Below are 14,401 nucleotides of genomic sequence, written 5' to 3' on the forward strand. Positions count from 1 at the left end.
CTGTAGTAGTAGCAATAGTAATCTTATTAGTCATAAAATCTGCTTCATTTTGATAGCAGCTGAAAGTTAGCTCTTATTTGGTGCATCCTAGTTTTGGATGGGGATCTCATTTACTCTATTAATAGGGAGGTGACTTTGCTGACAACCCTTGGCAAGGAAATCTTTTACTAAAAATGGGAAGAATGAAGACTGAGTTAGGCACCCATCCATAGAGCTAGAGGATGCTGTGGAGAAAACAAGTCCTGAATGATGCTGCTCTTGTTTTCTGAATAATACGTAATTTCTCTCAGACTGTTAGAAACTTTCCACATAAATAAGTTGCTAGAATCGATCTTTTCCTAAAATGTTGAGTGAACTGTGAAAAGCTGTCTCCTAGAAATGATAAGAAATTCTGCTGATCAGTCTTACATTTAACCGCAGATGTAGAAAAATAGTAGCTGCCCTTAAAAAAAAAGCTAGTGAGAGAATTAAAAAAACCCCAACAAAACTAAACCAACCCACAACGGGAACTGAACTACTGTTTTCCACTGCTAGAGTCTGCACCAAGTTCTCCAAGAATGGGAAGCCTGCTGAGTCCAAAGGAAAACACTGAAACGAGTAATTTTCAGATAATGTATAAAGGATTGTCTACAAGTTTGCCTGATTTGGACTCTGAACCTTGGATAGAAGTGAAGAAGCGACATCGTGCATCCACGGTCAAACTAAAGGTAAAATCAGAACCCTTTAAGTTATGTTTAAATAAACAAGTGCAAAACACGGCAACTTTCAGATTATACTGTGAAACAAGATTTTTCATATATCAGCATATGTGGTGCTTGATAATGCAATATTTAGCGTGTGTACTTCTCACTCTACCAGACCTAGAATAACTTCAGTGCATTTAAAATCCTGATCCAAAGCTCACTAAAATGAAAAGGAAATACTGGGGCTTTTTTCTCCTGAGGGACAGTTGTACATGTTGCTTATTGAAAAACGTATTGTAATGTGCATTGAGAATTGTTCTAAAAGTTATGGCAGAATTATTTAGAGCAGTAATTCACTTAATAAACATCTGGAAGTGGCTTTATGGTTTCTAATTCCTGTACATTTGTTTATTGAAAACATTCTGTCGTGTTCTATTTGTCTCCCATTTGGATGGTCACTGTCCAATTCAAATATAAAACGCATCACCTTTTCCGACTTAGGAAAGTGTCCCTATACCTCATCAAACACCAGATCAACAACAGCCACCCCCACCTCCAGAGGAACAAGAACAAGAAGAACTTGATTTTTTGTTTGATGAAGAGATGGAACAAATTCAAGGTCGGAAGAATAAATTTACTGATTGGTCAGACAGCGATTCCGATTATGAAATTGATGATCAGGACATAAACAAGATTTTGATTGTAACACAAACACCACCGTATGTGAGAAAACATCCTGGAGGAGATCGTACTGGCAACCATGTATGCCGTGCAAAAATGACATCACAACTTGCGAAAGTTATCAATGATGGCTTATACTATTATGAACAGGATTTGTGGACGGAGCAGAGTGAAAATGACACTATGATGAAGGTAACTCTCATCATTTTTGACCTGAAAAACCATACCTGTCCAAACAGTTCCAGAATTAATTTCAGCCATCTGCTACGTAATTGTGAGATGCTACACTTTCTTGAAAGAAAAGCGACAGTGGTTGAATTTACAGGCCTGTTGAATTCTCTTTATTTTGATATTATTGTAAACAGTGGAGAGCAAACCCAGCAAGTTTTTGTCGTCGCAGATTTGATCAAAAACACTGAATATTTTTGAGAACTATTTTTAACATTTTGGAGATGGTTCAACTTTTCCAATGTTTTCTTGTTCTGTGAATAACTTGTTTCCTAACAGTCGCAAACCTCTACCAGAGGGGAAGTGGGCACATTTCTGAGATGAGATGTGAGAGGAAGGTAATACAGTCATCTTGAAGTAGTTTTATATTAAGTTTCTGTTTGCCTTGTAGCTCATTAGAATGATAGCTCTGTGAGCAAACGAAACTTGGGATTGCACATCCTGTTTTATTGTAGAAACCCTTTTCTTTCCTAGCCTGTATAAGGGCCTCTGTCTCTCAGGCTTTCAGAACTTTCAAGGAGATTGTCAGCTTTCTGATTTTTTAAATTTTTTTTTAATATACTAAGTAGCTGTAAAATTACAGATGATTTGAACTCCAGCACTGCATAGTCAGAGATCAACAAGGCACGATGCAGTCCTGTCACTTACTGCTCTTGGTTTATTAAGAAGCCCCCTCTTTTGTGCGAGTGAGCCCAGTGAGTGGCATGTCTGTAGGCAATCCCACTGTATTACTGGCAGATACTACGTGTACAGAAATAGAAAGTTACCTAAATACTAAGTGGTGAGGGGAAGGAGCTTTATCTGTGCACAAGCGCAAAGGTGGGTTGTGGGGCGGGGGGGAAGGGGGAAAGTAGCTTAAAAGACAAATGGAGCATGTGGGTACAAAAAAGGGCTGATAAAGATAGACATGAATGTTGAGAATAAGAGCAAGAAAGAACAGTAGAATTCAGAGTACAGAGTTTTTGTTACAAAGGAAATAGACCAAGAAAACGAAGAAACTGGAAAAGGACAGTGAGAAATAGCACACAGCATGACGAAGTATTTTCTTTTTTGTTGTTGCTACATTCTTGACAAAGTTTTAAATTTGCACAAAGCATGCACATACACACGTCCCACCCGACCTTCAGCTGAGTGGGGGCATGAGTGATTTGAGATGCTGCCACGCATCTTGGAAAATCCCGTCCTTTCACAGTTTAAACTACCAATTGGGAAGAAAAAAAAAAAAGGTGAACGCTTTATTTACAGATGTTGTCTTTTCTTTAGATGTAGCCTGAGAAATGGACCAGGGTCTCTTCCGCTCCAGTGAATTGCGAGGACCTTCCTTGGCATGCTTATTGCAGAAGGAGCATGGTTTTGGGCTCTGCAAGGGGCAGGATCTCAGTCATTTCTATTTCTTACTTGTCCGTGAAAATTTGCATGTAGATAGCCTCACCTGCCTCCACTCGCCCATTTTTTTGCGTGACTGTTCTTTTAGCTAGTGCAGCGTGAGCTGCGTTAGGTTGTATACAGTGTTCACAGCAACTTTTTTACAATGTGTGCTAGAGACTCCTTCCATCTTCCTTAGAAGAAATCTGTGCCGGCTGTGTGAGGGTAGTTGTGTGTCAGTACCAGCTTGCTGCTTTTCTCTTTTGTGAAATTCATCTGTTTCGCAGGATGATATCCATTATCGTGCTTTGTGTTTACAATTTGCTTTCTCTAACTCAGCAAGAGATTGAGAACTTCAAGAAGCTGAATCTCATTAGTAAGGAAGAATTTGATAATCTTGCACCAGAACCAACTGCTGATCCAACCCAAGACGTTCCTCCAGGACCTCCAGGGTTACGGATAGGTAAGTAATATGTATTTGTTTTTAGAATCTCTGTAATAAAGAACAATTTTTTTGGTGTTTTCACAGGCAGAAAGAGTTTAATGTTTTAATTTTGATTCATTCGGAAGTCTGAAGGGTTTTTTCTTTGCTAAGTTTTCAAATTGTCAGCTGTTCACCAGTAGCGTGGTTTCCATTGAATTAGAAGCAGCTGGTACTAATACTGATCAGGATATATATGAGCATCGTGTTCTGTTTTGTTGTCACCATATACCGACACCAGGTGCTTTTTATGTAACTTGGCATTTACAATGTGTGAAGTAATATCTAGTGATGCTGTGAAACACTTTCTAGAAACCAGTATTTTTATGGGAAACAGGGACAGGACGAAGTGATGTTAGATGAATTTTCTACTTGTATCATAACCTTACTGAGCAGTCACAATGTCCAGATCTATCTTTTGAGGTGTTTCTGATATAGCAGTATTATTAACATTTATCAGGATACGTGCTAATAGCATCTTTAAAGTAGCTGAAGAAAACCACCTCACTAAACCCACCACCTCACCAAAAAGCAGGAACATGGTTACACTTTCACCAATGTTTATTTTCCATTACTTTGCTAGTGTAGATACACAAGACCAAGCAGATATGAAAGAAGTGGGTTTAAATTTTCTAGCAAAGACACACTTGAAACATTATTTCATAGTTTTGAGCAGTTTCAACTGCTGCTACACCAAGTGCTTTTGTTAATTTGATTATCCTTTGGCGATGATGTAGTTCACTTGAAATGGAACAAGCCTTTAAGACTATATGCTAGGGGAGCTTAGGCTTTGAAACCCTAAGTCTCTTTTGAAAATGAATGTTTTCTCCTCCCTGCCTACAGATGTAGCAGAGGAGCTGCCTTGTAATTTTTTAAATATTGAAGTACCTCCAACAGCAGCAATAGCTCGATCACTGCCAACAGCCGTTCCAGATTCCCCCTATGTTCACCCTGGCTTCAACCCGCGAACACCTCGCACTCCAAGGCTACAGGATCCCAACAAAACACCTAGGTTCTACCCTGTAGTGAAAGAAGCACGATCCATTGACGTAAAGGTAAATGGAAAGATGTAATATTTTTTTAAAACCAGAGAAAGCCTACAAAACTCATGTCTGTGCATATGATGTAACAAGAATGAAAAGGCAAAAAATGAAATGCTTGTACTTTTTAATTATCTTCAAAATATTTATTGTATTCATTCTTCTTAATTTCTACAAAATAGTTTCCAAGTTTTCCCTGTAACATTTCTTAAAAGTCCTTGCTGAAAAAGCGTAATGTCTAAAGATTGTTAATTTGTTACAGGAGACTAATCTTTAGGTTATGAAACTGGAGTTTTGTGACTTTATAATGTGTCAGATAGAGTACAGAATAGAGAGAATGAGTGAAATCAAATGAGGGAAATAAATATTTTATTTACTTTCTTAGACTCCAAGAAAAAGAAAAACACGACACAGTACAAATCCTCCCTTAGAGTGCCATGTTGGTTGGGTGATGGATTCCAGAGACCACAGGCCAAGAACTTCCTCTGTGAGGTAATTTTTGGTTTTGTTGTTGAAGAAAATTTGTTTGCAATGTCATTGGTTCTCACTGCTAACGGAGAAACAGGCTGCAATAAAAGACAATTTATAAATGCAGTGGAAGCAAGAAAAGAGCAATCAAGAAAGACAAAAACATAGAACACAAGGCTAGCTGGAAGTAAGGTAGCTAGGCTATGTTCACAATGTTATTTGTTGATCCATGATATAGTGGCAGTAATATTACTTGAAGTGCAGATGTTCACTTCAGTGTTGTTCCCTTTAGGTGGTCATTTACAATCAGGCATTACAGTGATGTTTAATTGTCATCATCCAAAACTGCCTGTTTTATGACATGTCAGCACAGAATCTGATTTTCTTGAGGTGCACCCGAAAACAGATGTCTGGGACTCCAGGTGTGCATTGTAGTGGTTGTCAGGTGACTGTACTATTCTGACAGCTCTTGCCTAGGTCAGAATGGTTGAAAACTGCTTCTGCAGAAAAGCACGGTTTATAGGACAGAAGTAAGTCGTTTTGTTTTTTCTTCAGCAGTTCCAATGCTTCGCCTTCAGAAGGAGCTCCACTGGCAGGAAGTTACGAGTGTACCCCAAATTCGCTTCCAAAATTTCAGCATCCTTCCCATGAACTATTAAAGGAAAATGGCTTTACTCAACAGGTGTACCACAAATATCGTCGACGGTGTCTAATGGGTAAGCTGTTAAGTGCCCTTCCTAAAATTCTAGGTAGAACTTATCAGGTGTCATCTGACATCAGTTTCCTCCACACTGTTCCTCATCTTTAAATTTTTCTTGGGAAAGGAAGGCAAAACTTATTCAGTGCTTCTGGTTTATGACTCTGCTTTCCTTTTAACTTCACATTCCCTGACAAAAAAAATTACCCTCAAATTTAAACTTAAGTTACTGGAAGATCTTGTGTGTGTACTACTAATGGAAAAGCACTTGAAAATATTCTGCTGAAAAATTTTAAAGTAGCTTTTTTTCCCTCACCCTTTCTTTTTTCTTCTAGAGAGGAAACGGTTGGGAATTGGCCAGTCCCAAGAAATGAACACGCTTTTTCGTTTCTGGTCCTTTTTTCTGAGAGATCACTTTAACAAGAAAATGTACGAAGAATTCAAACAACTTGCTCTAGATGATGCAAAAGAACACTACAGGTATTCGCTTTTTCCTGGAAGCTAAAAATTATTGAGATCTTACCATACGTTTTGATGCCTGTGAAGTTTACGTGTATCTGAAGTGAATATTTTTAGTATTGGCTTTAGAATAGGAGACTCTATGAGTTACTGAAATAACAAAAATCTCTTTGTATATATTTGTGCTTTGAAGATAAATAGTGAAACATGCAGCATTTCCTGACTTGTAATCGGTCCTGAATTCTACAAAAACCCGTAACTTGTTGACCGTGACAAGTCAGCTCTACACTTACTACCACTCATAAGATTCTTCCTTCCATAGGTGAAGACATTTTTAACTTCATTCAACTTATTCAAACTGCTTCTTGCTTTATAAAAATACCAGAGAAATGACCACAAAGGAAGTTACCACTGCTCTTTTAGCTCATTGCTACTCTTCCCTTCCTTTCCCCGCATTCCTCCTGCCTCTGTTTCTCTTAGCCAAAGAGACGAGGTAGCCCGACGTTTTGGGTGCCAAGTGAGCAGGTGCTGGCTATGGAAATCCTGACGTTTGGATCTGTTGTCTGAGACTGCAGAGTGATAGTCCTTAGGGTGCAAAGGTGGCTTTAATAATACCTTGTGTCTCTGCTCTGAGCTTTCGTGATTCTCTGTGGTTATCTAAGGATACATTTGCCAGGAGACACTTTGGCAGGCTCTTCAGGGTACTAAGGTGGCAGCAGATGAGTGCAAAGCAGAGGGGGTTTCCCGCTACCCAGAAGTCCATGGCAGCTCTGGTGAGGGTGTGGAGCCAAAGCCAGAGTGTTACTAAACACTGAGCCAGACACCCTGGCGCTGGGCTGGGGCTGTGCGGGAGCCGAAAGAACAGACGCAGAGCCCTGCCCCACGCACCGGGTTCTGCACGTCCGGTGGGTTAGGCTGACCTTTGGGCTGACCCACTACAGTTGGTTGTGTGTTGAAACTGTTTGTGTATACAAACATACTGAAAACTTGAAAGCCTTTGTCTTCATTTTGTATGTGTGTGCAGTGTCTGGAGTTTGTCGTAAATTGAAACCGTGGGACAAACCTGATTTTCCTAAGTCAGTTTTGATTATCTGTGAAGATGTTTCAGAACAATAGGTTGATACAAATTGATGTGAAAAGGAAGTACTTTTGTGAGAGGGGTAGAATGAGACTATGTCATTTACTTAAATTCAAGGAAAGACTGAAAACTTGCATCCTTCTGAGGAATGAGGAGCGCATGTATAAGCTTTTCGTATCTCTTTGTTCTGTTACAGGTACGGATTGGAATGCTTGTTTAGATTTTACAGCTATGGCCTAGAAAAGAAATTCAGGCAAGAAATATTCAAGGATTTCCAAGAAGAAACAACGAGAGACTATGAAGCTGGTAATTATCATAGGCCAGTCACTGCTCACACCAGGGTAACTTCAGTTGGGAGATAATCCTGGTTCCTTGGCACTGACTTGTTAACTAACCCAAGAGCAGCTTTTGTTCATGTTCCTTTTATCTTGCAGTTGTCTTAATTATTCACTGGTAACTATACGCTTAAGTTTTTAATGAAATCTGACCTTTGTAAATTGGTAAAATTATCTTTTTCCATTATTAGGTCAGCTATATGGACTGGAAAAATTTTGGGCTTATCTAAAATACTCTCAGCACAAGACTCCAGCCGTCGACCCCAAACTGCAAGAATACCTTAGTAAATTTAAGAGACTGGAGGACTTCAGAGTGGATGTAAGTTTTAATACCCATTTAAAGTAAATATTCGATGTCCAAATATTTTTACTGCCAGGTAAACTGAGAATAGTACTTCAGTTCACAAAATGGTAGCCTTACAAATCCTGTCAAAGACTAGAAAAAGCATGCTTTAAAAAATTAAATTCAAATGAAAAATGCAGTTTTATTCTAGAGGTTCTTTTTGGAACCAAAGTTTGGTGCTGAGATGTTGTGGTTGATCCACCACACATAAAAAGTGTTGATCCATGTTCATTGTGTAATGTAATAAATAGCAAAAAATAGCTTATTTGTCATCTGGTACGACTGATGACTTCTATACCATTTAAGAATTTGGCAAATGAATGAATGACCAGCTGGCATTTCTTAATGAACTGTGACAGGCATTGTCTTTGCTGAGACCTTATATGCCAAATTCAATGTATCCTTCCTGTAGAATGCTGAGTTCTTAAACTGCGTGATTCTGGAATGTAGCGCTGCCATGCTTTTCGTAACTGGGTTATGGGGCACTACGTTACCGTCATCCTCTGTAGTCCTCCATTTTCTAGGAGTTGTGGCAAACATTTGGGCAGTGACAGTTATATCATGCTGTAAGGCTGTTTGAAGTGCTTAACAAGTGACGCCCATGCACTTCTAAACAGCCAGGCAAGCTTTAGAATATCATCAGTGAGTGGTGAATAACGAAGATTACGAGGCCTAACTATGCTCTGTCTTTTTTGATCCTTTAAGCATATGAAAAGGCAAATACCTGGCCTTACAGAAAAAAACATCTAATGGGTTGCCAATGTTTATTTTCAGCCTCCTATGAGTGAAGAATCTGGCAGAAAAAGACCAGTGGCTGCAGCAGGTGAGGATTCAGGTCATTTCAGACATCAGTCTAATTCTTCTAAAACACTTCTTGCCGCTCGACCCGCGGCTCCCTGTCAGTCGCAGGCACTGGGAAACGTTACCAGTGGGAATGCCGTGCCAGTGTCCATAGGCCGTAACAGTGCTGCCACAAAATCTATAGAAAGCGATGTACCAGAAAAATAGACTTTAGACAAGCCTCCGCCCTTGAGAATCAACTTTTACATCACTCTTATTTTGGAGATCTTCAAGGTGAGCCAATCTAAACCGTGATTAAAAACGTATGGGAAGACAAAGGATTGGATTATCTTTCTCACAGGATTTAGTTCCAAAACACTTACCCTAGGAGAGTTGCTCTTGGTTTTGGGATCATCGGAAGGATCCTAGGGAAGATTCTTTGGCTTCAGTATTGCTTTCCTCAAGCTTTTGTTTACAAAGAACTGCATTCCTTGCATATGCAAAAAATACTTTGGGGATGCCTTACATTTCAGCTTGTATTTCTTAAAAAAGGTATGATATAGCCATGTTATTTACTGTGCTTTCTTTACCCAGATTTTCCCATTATTTGTATTTTACCAAAGCAAAAAGGATTGTTATATGTAGAATTTTAAATGTAAAGGAAGGATCTATGTGATTGGTTTGCTCTTGAATCTAACTATTAAAAAGTATGGTTTTGTGCAAAAGCACGCTGGAGAATGTGCAGCTATATATGAAACTGCATTTCTGGATTCTATTTAAAGACATAGTTTCTATTTTTTTCAAGGTCCCTATAGTTAGTATTTTATTAAGTATGGAGTTTGGACATAACTGGGATAGTTTTGCAGATATTTCCTTCAGTACCGGTTCTTAATAACTCAAGCAACAGAAGAATACAGGGGAAAATGGATCTGTTCATTTCATGGTGTCTTAAATGAACATGCAGTATCTACAGTTTGTGCAGGTTGTTAAAACAGCAACCATTCAAATTATTCTCGGCTTGAGAGGTGTCTTCATTTGAATTTGCTTATGATTATGAAGTGCTCTACCAGGAGAGGCATAATTTTTAATTTTTTTTCTCCATATTTCAAGTAATAAAAATGAGTTTGGAGGGAAACAAAGTATTCCTTGCAAATTTTATTTTTTGCTTTATTTTGCAATATCTGATTGAAGCTCTGCTTAAATTGTGCTAGCTAAGCCTAAATAATTTCAAATGGGTCTAAATACAATTTCACTGACTGTGAGTTACTCAAATACAAATCCATTTCTGTAGCTGAAAGATGGAGATGATTATATCCTGTAGTTTCTTATTAACTTCATTACTTTGTTTTTAAAGACTCCGAAAGAGCTGAGTGGGTAACTTGTCTCTTCCAAGGGCAGGTGAGAAGAATTTCAGCTTTTTATTAGTTAACTGCAGAAAAGCCTTCAGTTGACTTTTTAAAAGTTATGTCTAGCGCAGATGCCTTAAGCCATGGTGACTGCACAGCCGCATCTGGGGTTTTAAACTTGTACCAGCTCTCACAGGTTGTAACAAGTCCATTAATTTTTCACTCATTGTCTTGTGAATCTCAGTGAACCAGGGTATGAATATTTGCATTGTAAAGGAGTAGGTGTTAGCCGCGGCCTTCCCAACAGTTAACACAATTTCAATACAAAAGGCTCAATTTTGTGACTGGCCTGTTCTAATGAATTTAAGTGAACACATACCAATACTTTAAGTAATATCCTATAAATATGCTGAAGTGACACATCTTAATCCTGTGTGTGATCCATGCCTTTTGCTATCCAAGAAGATGATGCGAATGTAAATTTGGATTGAAATTGTATATAAAAGTCATAGATCTAAGATATTTCCTTTCACTTTTTCTTTGGAAAATGTGCAGATTAAGCTTTTAGTGTGTGTAATTTTGTGATATCTTGACAAATTTTATAAAAACAACAAACCCCCCCCACCTAATAGTGTTGTATATCAACTTTTTTCCCCCAAAGCGTGAAGAAAAATAACTGGAAAGAGTGTAAGGCTGTAGATTTGCATGTGAATTTCTGTTGTCTCTGGTGCACAAAGGTATCGGGGAAACCTTAAAAGGCTGAAGTGGTTCTTGGAGTGTGAGCCAACTTTCTTCAAGTTCAATATTGATTTATTTTTTTCACATGACTCGGTATTTGTCAAAGAAAAATATGGCAGGTGAATGATAAATATGGCTGAAAGCACAGTGAGTGAATACTTTACCCTCTGGCTGTCCTCTTGGCCTCTGGAGGGCTAGTTGCTTAGACAGGGTCCCTTTATTTTGGTGGAATAAAAATCTCACCGCAGTCTGTCCACAGCTCTGGCTACCTTTCAGGAATGCCCCCTTTCACTTCCCACGGGCTGGAATCTTCCCTCTCGCCCCTTGCAGACAGGTGGAAAAAACCCAATACTGACACTGCTGCTGTTCGCACACGGAGCTGAGAACAAACACACTGAATTGTAGAATAAACCCCAAAGACTTTGCTGGCTGTGCAGCTCGTTTCTCTGTACGGCTTAACGTGGTTAATCACCTCTCGGTGACTGGCATACTGGTTGCAGAGCCATGACATTGTCCTTGAACACCCATGTGTGCATCCAACATCCTTTCCTTCTAGGTCCATTTAAGGCAACCTTCAATGTGTCCTTAAGACCGCTTGCATTCTACAGTAGCCTATTACTAAACACGAAGCAAGTCTTAGACCTTTCCTTGTCTAAAAATTCTCCCATGTGTTTATCAGTTAGGCTTGTCTTCATTGTCTTTGTTGAGAAGTGACTGTACAAGCATTTCAAAACACTGCCCTGCCTGAACTCAGTAGGATTTTTCTGTTGTCATGCTCAAAATACTGGTGTCTAAAGGCTTTTTGAAAGGGAAGGAGGGGAAGACTCAAGCTGGCTCTTGTTCCCGATGGAGACCAGAAAATAGGTTTTCCTGTAAGGAGCAGCAGTAGCCTGTCTGCATGACTGATGCTCCCCCAATTAAACAGTTTGGGTTTCTTCGGGGCGGGGGGAGGCAATGAATGAGGTTCCCTTTGCAACTTACACTTCCACAAACTCCACTCCAAAAACGCAGCAAACAGACCAACCCCAAAACCTAATGGGCTTTAACTTGTCAGAGGTATTATTGTTGTACAAGAGTACAACCTAAATGGCAACATTATAGCATTCTAAAGAAATTTAATCATCTCTGTTACCAGTTTTAAGGTAGTGCCTTGGTTAGTACCTTTAAAGCTAGTTAGTTGGGGTTTCTTTCTAGTAAAAAAAATAATAAAAAATCATGCCTTCAAGTATGTACAAGCAAAGGAGAGCGATTTCACTCCTGTGAAATGGGTGGCCACAGTCAGTCAAGAAAGAGGGAGTTTTTATACAAACAGTAATTGAATGCTTGTGGTCAAGCGCCAATCCAGACTTGCCTCCGGGACTTCACACCTCCAAAAGGCTTTCTTTTTAGAGTCTTACAGAGTGTTACCTAGAAAACGTGACAGGTTGGTAAAACACCATCATCACACAAAAACCCACAAAACACCCAACTACACTTTGTAACCAGAATGGAGACAATTCAATTTGTTCATGAATTTTGCAGGAAGGTTGCAGCGCGAGACTAGACCTCTGTGAAACACGTGAAAGTTTCTGCCTTCTGGTACAGGAAGAAATACACAAAACCACAAGAATCCCCCCAGAAAAGGGCAGGGAACACTTTGGGTTTGTTTGGGGTTTCTTTGTTCAGTGGTTGTTTTTAAGTTTTCAGGTAAACAACCCTTCACCTGCCTTTGAACCACCCTTGGCACATGTGTTCTATCCAAAGCAAGCTTAAAACCCAATCTCTAACCACCTGCTAGTAAACATTCGCCTTTAACCATAAATTAGAAGTCAGTGGAAGGACTTGCCAGTAACATTCATACTTAATTATTTATTTCGCTTTCATATTTAAGCAAGCCTTCAAGGCCAGATTTACATTATTACTAGTGTTAAGTAGGAAAAGGAGTAAATAGCCAAATTTACAGCTGCAATTGCACCATTCCTTTCATGCCTGAAATAGCAGTTGGGCAACAGCGCTGGCAGGGTCCTTCCGCACAGCCTGCAATGTGCAAACGGGAAAGAATACCGGCTGCAGGAAGGGACTCTTAACGCCACAGGACCTCATCACAAACACACTCCTAGCTGAATAACTGAACTGCAGCACTTAGCTGCTCCATTAGACAGCAAGTTACACTCCATCTATAGGCGTACACCACAGATACAGGGTAGAATTATATATCATATAGGTATATAGGATAGAAAATTTAAACCTTAGCCAAGGAAAAGTAGATCTAGCGCAATAAAAAGACAGAAACAAGTCCAAGCATGTGGAAGGGTAATTCTGTAGTCCTCAGTGGAAATTCAGGATGTTCAGATTAAGTAACAACATGGTGGTACCTTTTTTTTTAAATAAGGTTTAAAAATAGATTTCCTGCCATAATAAAGCATTTTTTTTGTGAAGCGCTGTACAAATGAGGCAGAAGTGTCAAAACAAATGACTACTCAAACTAGTTCAACACTAAGTCTAGCCTAGGAAAACAAGTCACGTACTAAACTGGAAATGTATTTTGTTTCTGAAGATGATGGGAAATACTCCCTTCAAGTCCCTTATGTTGCTTAAACAAAATTTAACACATTGTCACTATCAACCTGCCTGTCATTTTAGTTAATAGTGAATTTTGACCGAGTGATTGACACAAATGTTACAAGGATGAGTGTCTCCATAAAATTATTATATTAACTGTACTGAAGTTTTGATGGATCTGATGTTATTCTAAGCTATTCTTTGTATGTGTCAGCTTTTTATAAAAATGAAAGCTACAGCATGCTTTAAAGCACTTTTTTTTTTTTTAGGCTGTCAGTTTTGAATCACTAGTGACTGTACGTAGGATGAATGAGGCTCATTTAGATCCACGAGACATCAAAATACAGGATTAAGCCCATGCAACATAAGAAACTGTCATCCTATGGCAGCAGTGTCCTTCACAGCTACCCATAAGCTGGTTCAAAGCAAAAATCACCCTTTACCCATCTTTGATCACTTCGCTGTTCAGCTAGTTCTAAGTCATAAAAGTAAAAATTTGAGCATTGTTCTTTTAAAATAATTTTAAAACCCCCAAAACTTCATATAACTTCAGTCTGATTAAGCTTCACTGCATTTCTTACAGTAAGGGAAAGGAAAAGGCTGCGCTTGGATTAGGATGTTTCTACATAAGACAGAGAGAAGCATGACAAACAGCTCATGCTACAGCTGTGCCAGATGTAGCACGAGAAACAGCTGTAATGAGCAAAGAGGAGAGAAACTCACAGCAAGACCCTCCAGCCGTGCTTCGTACAGTAGAAGCTGTAACCCGTACTACATGTATTTTTATGTGGAAGCCTGGGGAAAAAAATATTTATCTGGTTGTCCTGTCTGATAGTTGGGTAAGCTGCCTTTGCCTGCTCCACAGCTACAGATGTCTTGGGGCCATGACGAGGTGCAAGAGCTGGTGTAAAAGCTACAGGTGGAAGGCATACTGTCAACAAAGTGTAATGTAAAACCTTTTATAGAGAGATTTAGTTAAAAACATATAAAAAAAAAAAACCTCCCTGGTGAAGCATCCAGATAAAGAACTGGTGCTTAAGTACTCCTGGCTGCTGTCCTATGCAAGAAAGCTGTTCTTCATCCCCGGGTAGCTTCCATCGTTCCATCTAAACCACATATTTTTGTGGTTAGTTACACT

At 39.2% G+C, this 14,401-nt stretch overlaps 1 protein-coding gene across 3 annotated transcripts in view; it reads left to right on the plus strand.

The window, feature by feature from the left end:
- The window catches only part of LARP1B (La ribonucleoprotein 1B), a 32,952-nt gene extending 23,175 nt beyond the window's left edge, over window positions 1-9,777 (plus strand). For 2 of the 3 annotated variants that reach the window (XM_075420957.1, XM_075420960.1), the window contains 10 exons: window positions 535-707; window positions 1,185-1,556; window positions 3,297-3,420; window positions 4,282-4,493; window positions 4,864-4,970; window positions 5,502-5,662; window positions 5,979-6,123; window positions 7,377-7,486; window positions 7,707-7,834; window positions 8,633-9,777. In XM_075420957.1, coding sequence (XP_075277072.1) covers window positions 535-707; window positions 1,185-1,556; window positions 3,297-3,420; window positions 4,282-4,493; window positions 4,864-4,970; window positions 5,502-5,662; window positions 5,979-6,123; window positions 7,377-7,486; window positions 7,707-7,834; window positions 8,633-8,866 — 1,766 coding nt within the window. In that variant the 3' untranslated portion in view covers window positions 8,867-9,777. The remainder of the gene's footprint in view (window positions 1-534; window positions 708-1,184; window positions 1,557-3,296; window positions 3,421-4,281; window positions 4,494-4,863; window positions 4,971-5,501; window positions 5,663-5,978; window positions 6,124-7,376; window positions 7,487-7,706; window positions 7,835-8,632) is intronic. The other variant, XM_075420959.1, reaches the window with a different exon arrangement.
- Window positions 9,778-14,401: the final 4,624 nt, after the last annotated feature.

This window comes from Opisthocomus hoazin, chromosome 5 (genome assembly GCF_030867145.1).
Source record: "Opisthocomus hoazin isolate bOpiHoa1 chromosome 5, bOpiHoa1.hap1, whole genome shotgun sequence".
NCBI classification, from domain to species: Eukaryota; Metazoa; Chordata; class Aves; order Opisthocomiformes; family Opisthocomidae; genus Opisthocomus; species Opisthocomus hoazin.